The sequence below is a fragment of the Clinocottus analis genome, unplaced genomic scaffold (genome assembly GCF_023055335.1).
Source record: "Clinocottus analis isolate CAN_PGR_092001 unplaced genomic scaffold, fCliAna1.0.p SCAF_20, whole genome shotgun sequence".
Taxonomy (NCBI): Eukaryota; Metazoa; Chordata; class Actinopteri; order Perciformes; family Cottidae; genus Clinocottus; species Clinocottus analis.
The window spans coordinates 4,410,051-4,419,918 of record NW_027175932.1 but is presented as its reverse complement, the minus strand read 5'-3'; the positions used below and the strand labels follow the sequence as shown (position 1 = coordinate 4,419,918).

General features: G+C 47.9%; 1 protein-coding gene across 4 annotated transcripts in view; it reads left to right on the top strand.

Annotated features, from left to right (window-relative positions):
* Positions 1-269: 269 nt before the first annotated feature.
* syt1a (synaptotagmin Ia) overlaps positions 270-9,868 on the top strand; it is a 75,054-nt gene continuing 65,455 nt past the window's right edge. The window contains exons 1-2 of one of the 4 annotated variants that reach the window (XM_068586630.1): positions 317-331; positions 452-580. Coding sequence is in view for 2 of the 4 variants with exons in the window: in XM_068586626.1 (XP_068442727.1) it covers positions 1,319-1,330 (12 nt within the window). In the remaining 2 variants the exon portion in view is untranslated. Of the gene's footprint in view, positions 581-1,234; positions 1,331-9,868 lie in introns of those variants that run through there. The other 3 variants (XM_068586629.1, XM_068586626.1, XM_068586627.1) reach the window with 3 other exon arrangements.

Sequence of the window (9,868 nt, the reverse complement as noted above, 5' to 3'; positions counted from 1 at the left end):
GGTGGCGTGTGGAAATGCACGTCTCCAGCTGATTATTTGTTTTCACGCAGCAGAAGGTCTGAGTAGGTGGCTGGAGGGGGGAAATGTCAGAAGAAAAAAATAGAGAGCAGGAGAGATGGAGAGGGAACGGGTGTGTATGCTTTTTTGTCTGATGGAAGGAAGAGCGAGCGAAGGGAGAGATGGAGAGCGAGCGAAGTCGGGGGAGGGGGCTGGAGGAGGTGGGCGGGAGGAGAGGAGGTGAGTGTCACAGACAGAAAGAGAGAGAGAGAGAGAGATAAACGGAGAGAGGGGAGGAATAGCGAGCTGCTCGCTTGCCGGAGCTGTTGACTTGGTATTGGAGTGTGATCGAGAGTGCTGAGCCGTTGTGTGTGCAGAGAGCGAGAGAGAGAGAGAGAGAGAAAGAGGACATTGCTCTGAGCTTTTTATTTCATTTTTTTCTTTCTTCTTAAAGTGCAGCATCGAGCTCCCTCGGCGAACGCAGAACTTGTGTCTGAACCTCCCCTTCCCTCCTCCTTCCTTCCTTCCTTCCTTCCTTCCTTCCTGGGATTGTAAAGAGGACCCAGGGACAGCGTGCTAACAGGTAAGAGGAAAACACTGAATCCATGGGAAGGCAATGTGGGGATGGCGACGGCATGGTCTGACATGGTTGTGTTTCTGGACTGAATACATGCTGGTATTGATGTGTGAACGTGTGTGTGTGTGAGAGAGAGAGAGAGAGAGAGAGAGAGAGAGCATGTCAGCAAACATGGCTCGTCTGGACGCTGTACTGTAATTGTGACTGGAAGAGTCAGGTCATATAGAGCAGGAGGAGGAGGAGGAAGAGGAGGAGGAAGATGAGGACAGATAGTGTCTTTTGGACTGCAGCTCCATCCAGGATGACACATGTCAGGGCTTGTCAGATGACAGGGATTCATGCGATTTTTAAAAAAACATTTTTTTTTACAAGATTAGATGATTCGTGGAGAAACGGGGAAAGAGTGGAAAAGACTTTCCCAATCCGTCTCACTTTCTTTGTTTGGGCACCGTTCCCTTCGCCCTGGGTTACAACTCTCCTGCTGCAGATGGGAGTTGGCATCTCTACACATATATTCCACTTCTTCCTGATGAGTCTGTTTGTGGCTTCATGTTTTTTTGTCGCCGCTTGCAAAACTGGTCCCGGCAGTGGTTTGCGATCCGTGGCGGCGGTGACAGGCAGGGATAAGCAGACTGCCGCGGAGACTTAGGCTCAGCCTGACAACGCTGCCGTCGTTCTAGTACAGAGCGGAGGCAGCTGCTCCCTCACGGAAAAGGAGAAACCTGCTGGCTTTCTTGCAGTTGTATGCATATCACGGTATGGCGTGGCCCGCTCACCCAGGTCATTTAATGAGAAGTTACACTGTAATCGAATCACTGCACTGCCTTTCCTGCTATTTGTCATGCTGTTTGTTGTTTGTCATCATGGCCTATATCTCTCCCTCTCTCTCTCTCTCTACTCTCATTATCCCAGATTTAATCTGAACTAGTCGATCTCCCTTCCTTCCAACCCTTCCCTGCATTCATGCATGCTGATGTACAGTATGACTATCGAACAAAGCGAAAGGCGGAACAAAAGCGCCTCCGTTCTTAACACAAATTGCACTGTTATAGGTATTTTTCATCTTCTCTCATTTAGAAACATAAAAGAGACTCCTGTCTACTTGAATCCATTGTCTCCAGCTGGATCAATCCATGAAAGCCAAACGCAAAAACTAATTCAGTCAGATTTCAGTTCTATTTTGACTTCATCTTCCCTCCAGCTTCTAAATCCTTTATTCTCCCGCAAGGTCCATTAAACTCTCTTCACATCTACTGCCGTTTCTTCTTCTTTAATGTGAAAAAAAAGGATTTGCACATCCCATAGTGGACCCCAACAATCTGCTGCTCGCCTTTCATATTGTTGCCATTGTCACCTGCACATTTATGCTATCTCGAAAACAACAGCAACAATGCAATCCTTTTCTCGTGCCCACTGGCATTGTCATGTGGTTCAACAACTACTGAGTGTGTGTCTGCGTGTGTGGCGTCTGGTGTGTATCCAGCTGCGAGATCTCCCGTTGCATCAATAGTTGATGAGCATCTCGAGCGCTCGTTCACGCGGCCCATCCGCTCGGTGCTTTTGTTTATCTAGCGGCTGCAAAGCTTTGAATAACACGCGCTGGACTTTGAGCTTAAACACAGCTGGGCTCCGCTGGATTTGGATCCGGGCCAAATGTTGACCTTCACACAACCTTGTGTTTCAGTGAGTGTTTACTTAGTTATTAAGAGGGTGGTGACGTTTCGAGAGTGCTGACTTGTCTCATACATTTTATGGATGAGAGAGAGAGAGAGAGAAAAAAAACATCAAAGTGTGATAGCGATGACACTTTTGGCGTTAAATCTGTTACACTTTAGCCCCCCCAAAAAAAGTATTTATGATGCAACATGCTTCTCCTGAACGTGTGTGTTGCTGTGTGCGAGGTTTCTGAGCGGATCACTCCCTCCGTGGACGTTACAGTTTCCCCGCCCGGAGCGGCGGGCGGCTCCTCTCGGTCCACTGGATGCCGTCCGCTCCCTCCGTGACTCATTGCCTCCAGTCCTCTGATTGGCCGGCTTTTCTACTCCGGGGGAAAGTCGGGACCAGGAGAGGGGCGCCGGCCTCTCGTGAGCAGGGATCAGCCGTTCTTTTCACACCACATCCCGCCTTCACGATGCGTTGGACTGCGTGTTAAAACACAGGCTTGGAGTAGTGATGGAGAGGACAGAGAATGTCTTTGATTGCTGAAATATATAGCACTTCTTTTTTTCTTTTTTTTTTTCCCTTCACACATTTTCGCAAAAATAAGTATTGCCCAGATCCTTCTCCTCGAAACACGCAATACTCCAAGCGGCCCGCTACTTCTCTCATGTTTTCACTTCCATCTAAGAGATGTATTCAGGCCTCCCATCCCTTTGTAGATGACACCCTCACATGTGACAGCTCTGAAGCAAACAGGGCGTGGAGCTCCCCGCCTGCTGAGACTCCGGCTTGTTTGCCTCGTTCAGACAGACCCGGCTGTGACGAAGTCCAATCTGCTCCACCCAGTAACCCAGCCGGCGACAACAATCCCCCCCCCCCCCCTCCTCCTGTGGGCACAGCTTCTGCGCTCAGGTCGTGCAGCGCTGATTCAGAACCGTGCACAGCGGCTCGCGGTCAGGTGGAAGAGAGGTGGACACGGGCAGAGGAGGGTGACATTTCAGCACCACCTCCTGTGGACAGCGCCGATGGACCGTGAAAAAGACAGCGTCCGGACAGGAATGGAGACTTTAGGAATGACAGCAAATATAATGAGACTTGCTCGCGAGCTGCGAGCGTGAAAGGAGGCGCGAGCTGGAGGATATTGCCTTGTTTGTAAAGATTATTCATCTGGTGATTAAATATGCTGTGGGGACAGGCAGGTTTTACGTTCTGGTTGCTGAGAGGGCTGTCACAGCGGAGCTTTAATATGCATTAGCTTTAATCGATTTGCGTTTACGAACCAACACTCGCTGCGCTCAGTACTCACCCAGGTAGCCCGGCTAAATATTTACAACAGTTGCCAAATTATTTTTTTTGTGTGTTTTTTTTTTTTTTTTGCCACAATGCATGCGGTTCACTGGAGCATTTCATCTTTGTTTGCTTGCAGTCAGGGATACGCATCATGCACTTTCATATGGCTCCGTAGCCTCATGCCCACAACATGCATGTCAGGAAACAAGCAGCTTGAATTTGAGTTTGTGAAGACTGTCAGCTTGTTTCGATGTGTTGGTTAGGTTTGGCCAACATTCTTATATATTTATGAAAGTACGACATATCAGACTTTAATGAGGCGGAGAACACAGTTGAAGACACACGGCTGTGTTTGTGTGTGTGTGTGTGTGCTACAGCTGGTTGCAAATCAGCCAGTTTCATAAATGAATTAGATGTATCTTACATCTTGTGTGTGATAACAGTTAACACAGTAAGTGGGTGCCAAATCCGACGTGAGGAAGAGTTGTTTGGATGAAAGCTGACTGGAGTTTGCTCTCTGAGCTTTTGGTGACGGCGCTCACGGGAAACGTTGGACGCAGCCTCTCAGCACACTACGACAAGTTGGAAAGATAAGAGCTGCTTCTGTTCATGCATTCACCCTGTCACACACACACACACACACACGCACGCACACGCACGCACAAATATGCAAATGCAGGCTCGGCATGACATTGATTTCGTGCCTCGTTGCATGTCCTCAAAGTACAGAGGATCTGCAGCCCGCTGACAGAAACAATACAAGTCTGGCCCCTAAGGCTTCTGTTATCACTCGCGGTCAGTAAACTACCCATCAGTCCTCTCTCTGTCTCTCTCTCTTGAATGAACCCCTATACGCATGTCCCCCTAATTGAGACAGCTAATAACTAAGCCGGGTCATTTGTATATGTATGCATTAGCATAATTGAATAGGCACGAGTTAAGTGTTTTCCGCTGGTGCGTTAATAACACGGTCGGGGGGGAAAAAAGAGGCGAACACGTGCGCCGCTGTTTTCGTTCCTTCGTGAACTGGCAGGCATGCATCCGTTCGCCCCCCCCCCCCCTCCCTCCCCTCCTCTCTGCCCTCCGTCAACCGTCGGGAACCATAAAAGCTAAGCTGAGGTCCTTTTTTCCTCCCCCTCGCGGTTGAGACGTCCTTGTCTCTTCAGGCTGTGTGTTAAACTGGAGCTAATAAACTGGACAGAAGTCAGACTGCCGGTCGAGTTAATGTTCTTGCGTCAAACCGGCGGCGCTGCTGAGAGGTCACACATGTGCTTTGGCCCTGACGTAGTCGGGTTCCTCCTCCATCGATACGACCCAGCTTCCGAGCAGAGGAGCCGCGATGTCGGGCAAGAGGAACGCTGACGGCGGGAGGCGCGGCGCATGAAGAGAGCGTTGATGTGAATTGAGCTTAAAGTGATGAAAAAGGAGCGAGGATCTATTTTTCCATCTGGGCGCGCCGCCGCCCGTCGTCCTCCTCGCTGCGCCGTGTAAATCGACACGCTGTCGTTTGCGATCTGAGCGGGAAAATGTGAGCTGCTTTTTTTTTATCACTACATCTCTGACTCCACAGAAGACTGCGTATTCACCAGAGACTGATGTTTACTGAGAGGAAAGGAGGAGGGGGCAAAGCTCACAGCTCACAAGAAAGTGCAAATTCTTTCAGCGCAGGTTACTGAGAGGCAAAAAGAAACCTGACAGTAGCACACCTCAAACATATTTAATTGTTGCATAGCAACAACCTTCTGGTTTTCAGTAATAGAAGCACAGAGAAAAGGAAAAAATACTGATAAAAGGAAATATCCTTTTTTTTAGAACTGTGCCGTGGTCAGAAAAAATGAAATTATCCGACCTCCTTGCTTTTGATGGTCCACAACGATGGAAAAGTTTTGTCCGTAAACCATATTAAAGCTCAAACTAAGAGAAAGATGATGCTTAGAAAAGATCGTACATTTCTTTTTTTACGATCATGGGAGTGCATCTGCTCAACAAAACCTTCGCCGAATGAAATGTGTGGAGCGTAAATAAAATAAACTACATGAAAACCATAATAACAACTACATTAATTATGCAACAGACACTCTTCTGTTGCTTGTTGTGGATCAAAGCCTTAATTTTCCACTAAAACAACTAAAAAATTGGATTTCCAGCAGCTCCGTTTTTTTTTTCCCATTTACCAGGGTCAGTGGCTGCAACCTTCCAGTCAATCCCGGTTTACTGCAATTAGGCGGTCGCAGGAAGGAAAAAGCCGGAAGGTTATCTTCAAAATCTGACATTTTCACCAACCTCTGTCCTTTGATGCATCGACATGTCCTGAAGGAGAGCAGGCCGCAGTAAATGGAGAGTAATCGCTGATCTTAAATGTCCACTTTGGAGTACATTATCAGGGACCACCATCGAGCAGGTCCACTATGGTTGACACAGACGCCATTACTGTGTGTCCCTTAGGGCCGACGGTCGCGGCGACCACGCACGGAGACAGACCCGCGCAAATAAACGCCGCATTCATGCGCAAAACCCAGAGGTATGCCGTGGTGATCGAGGAGCTGAAGGGAAGAAAGGAGCCGCATCGCTCCATACATTTCGCGGCTTTACATTTCACGGCTTTCCTAGTTCCTCCCTCTTCCTGCTGCTGCGCAGGGGAGGAGTAAGAGGCAAGTGAAGGTCACCGCAAAGGGCTTCTGTGTGAGCGCGAATGCACCTTTTTCCCAGATTTGCACAGAAAGGTGTGAAAAGCCTGTTCAAATACAATCAGTGCATTTGCATTTCCCTCCTTAGTACACTAGTACTTCCTTATTTCCTTCTTCACTTCTTTATCTCTTTGTCTCTTAACATCGCCACACAGTTTCACATCCCCCTGCTCTCGGATCAGAGGGAAAAAAGGTGTAGATATAGCGAGGTGTGAGATCACCGTGATTAACGGCAGCTCGTGCATTTTTCATCCGTCGGCGCCTTCGCCTGCTGCCAAAAGTCGTGACTGAATTTTTTGGGGGGAGGGAGGGAACGAGTTCCTGGAATTTTGAAGCCAAAATGAACAAAATCCTCTCTTCCTCACCGCAGTCGGGTACCTGAACGCGCCGCTGACATATCCTGTTAAACAGCCTCCATCGTCTCCCGCAAGGCTGCTTGCTCGCGAAAGGAAAGGAAAGTTGAGATGGAAGGAAGTTCAGAGGACAAGCTGTGGGCGGCTTTGTCGACGAGGTTTCTGTTAAAGTAGAAATGATGTTACTTATATATTCTAAACATATCCTACACACGTTTAAGTGAAGTCTTCCTCGCTGTCTTTTCCTCTCTTCCCCATTACTGTCAGTATAAATCACCTCGCTGGCGCCTGATAAACCGCCGGAGGAACAAATTACCCAGGATGAAGTGAGAGGGAGAGAGAGAGAGATATTCATGAAAGAACTTTCGGATTATTGTGGCTTCAGTTTAACATTCACTGAATACTCGATGCGCTAATATACAGTTTCCACCAGTAGTCATTGCAAGGTCCAAGTTCAGCCTCAGTCCCTCCGCCAACTAGCTGGTGTTTTGCAGTTTGTTCCATAAGAAACCTTTCTGTTCGTCCCGGGTCCGATAACTGTTAGAACGGAAACTTATTTTCTTACAGAGATCCTGGTGATGCCGTGAGTCCTTCCTCTCACGAATGCTCATTCAGGATTTTAATATAGAGCTCCTCCATTTTGAACTGTAACTAAATGATTATGAAACAGTTTCGCAAACATTTTCCTGCTTCCAGCTTCTCAAATATGAGTTTTTTTTTTCCCTCGGTTTTGTTTGATTTTTTTAATTGAATATCGCCGGGTCACCTCGCTCTCCGGAGCATTTGATTGACTAAATGATTACAGAGTGACATTTACCTTCATCACGGTGAACATGGGCACCGTCGTTTTTTGTTTGCATCCCACGTACACCTCCCTGCTGCCAGAAGATGTGCCCGTGCCCAGCTGTTGGCGATAACCACTGAGCCCTTTTTTCTTCAAATGAAAGTCTGTATCTTCGCGATGGGTTTTTGAAAGATGTCGTCGGGAGGGAGGAATGGGGTTCAGACTGAGAGTCGAGGGAGTCAAAAAGTAGAGAGTTTGACAAACACATTGTCGGATTTGGTCTTTTCGTGGGATTTTTTGACAGCCAGTCTCCAGAAGTCACTGTTGCATATCAAACCCCTCTACTCACAGATGATTTTCTTCTAGTTTTAATTGCCGCTCATCGCTACAGCACAAATTATCGTGTCCAACGTGTCCGGGAGGCGTCAGTCAGTCAGTCCGGTAGATGGAAATCTCTCCACTGCATCCAGAATCAAACCTCATTACATGCTTTAAATCTGTTTGGCAAACAATCACGGCAAAATCTGCATGTATCGCCAGTGACCAAAAATGAATACAACGCCGACGCTGACGAGAGGGTCAGCGTCAACAACGGCTCGTGTAATTGGAAACCAAAAAGTGATGTCGATCATATTATTCTCTCCGTGTGCCTTCCGTCTGGACAAGAAGGTGTTGCCCGTACCGCAGCTGAAGGTTTAAGAGCTTTTACTGAGCTCTTTTTTTTTTTTTCTTCCTTCTCTCCCCTGAATGCACCAGTCAGATCAGTGACAGTGTCTAACCTGCAGGTTCTCTACTGTGCACTTCCTCTTTCCCCAGCTGCCTTTTCCCCTCCCGTCATCAATCAATCCAACCCGCATCACGCTCTGGTAAGCTTGACTGGCACCGAGGGAGGGAGTCTCACCTTGCAGCGCAGTGTGTGGCGCCAGCTAGTTCATATACATATATATATAATATATATATATATATATCCTCACATTTCTGCTTTCTTTCATGTGTCTCAACAACAAAATGTCGCTCTAACTGGTCAGAATCACACAACGAGATGCTGGCTGATCTGGCGGTTCCACGAGATTAATTACTTCCTCCTATCAGCTCCAGCTCCTTCACAATTAAGGCCACGCGGCCGCCGAAGGACCTTCTCTTGTCAGGTAATTTGTTTTTTTTCTAAACGCCCACCTCTCCCGTGCCTCCAATGCTCGCCAGGCGACCCGGGACTGATCACATTCAACCGGGCCCTATCCGTTTGTGTCCCCGAGCATCCAGAGGATATCCTATCACGTCTCTGTGCGCGTCATTATACCGCTCGCGCGCGGCGTCTGAGCCGCATCCTCTTTTGTGTCGGCGTGACGAGCGGTGACGGCGCTCAGAGTTGCGTCTTTTTGTTTTTTCGCGCGGGCGCCGCTGTGTTTACCGCAGTGAGCTTGTTTGCGGCCCCCGAGGCGGCGCCGTGCGGGCGGTTTCAGGGTCGAGGGCTCGGGGTCGACCCCGAGTCGACCGATTTGGACATTCATTTTCCGGATTGCTGGATCTCTGCCAGTGTTGTGCATGCTTTTCCAATTCCAGACCCTGCTCGTTGCTCATGGGTGACAAGGTAACGTTCGACGGCTCCGCTTTCCAACCTGACAACACAGTGGAAATGGACGCTACATCATTCTGCGGCGTCGCCTGTACGTTTCATTGTGTGAGTGAACCAGAAATGTCTTTAAGAGGGTAAAGAAGATTCATGAACTGCTGTAAATTGGAGCTGCGACGGGCTCTAATTCAGTCTCGAGCCACAGCGGTTTTAATGCGACACCTGCGTTGGGAAGCGAATGCAGACGGCAGGCGCAGAAAGGAGGAGCAGATGACGCGCGACAGCAAGAAGACAAAGAGCGAGACGGAGAGGTGTGAAACAAACTTTTCAGGACGGGCGGCGATAAGAGACGCTTTGTGCAGCGCGAGCTGGCAGATGGCTGTCCTCTCCTGGCGGGGAGGCCCTCTGGCTTCTCCTCTTTGCAGCATTGTTTATGTCTTCTTCCACAATATTCGCCGATCCCATCGTGTGCGCAATGTTTCACTTAACCAAACTCCTGATGCTTCAGATGCTTTTTCCCCCCCTCCAGTGTTATTCGGCAGTATTGTTCAAATGAATACCACAACATGGATGAAAAAAATATACCATTGTATTGTTCATTGCAACTAATAGTTATGATTTTTTTTGGACACTTTGACTTTAAAGACGTCGTAAATCATTAACGGATCATTTTAATAATCGACTCATTGTACACCAGACTTCCAAAATCTCTTAGTTTTTAAGCAAAATATGCTTGAAATTTTTAATAATGTGGACACAAGCTTCATAAAAAAAGGATGAACCAAGAAAGATACAACACCAATAAAAGTTGACATATGATACTGAACTGTTACCAAGCTCAGCATCTATAGTCATTAATCTTAAATGATGAGGCAATAACAAAAAGAAATTCCATTTAATTGGCAAACAATTAGCTTTTGTTCCCGCATGCATGTGTTGTCTTAGCCG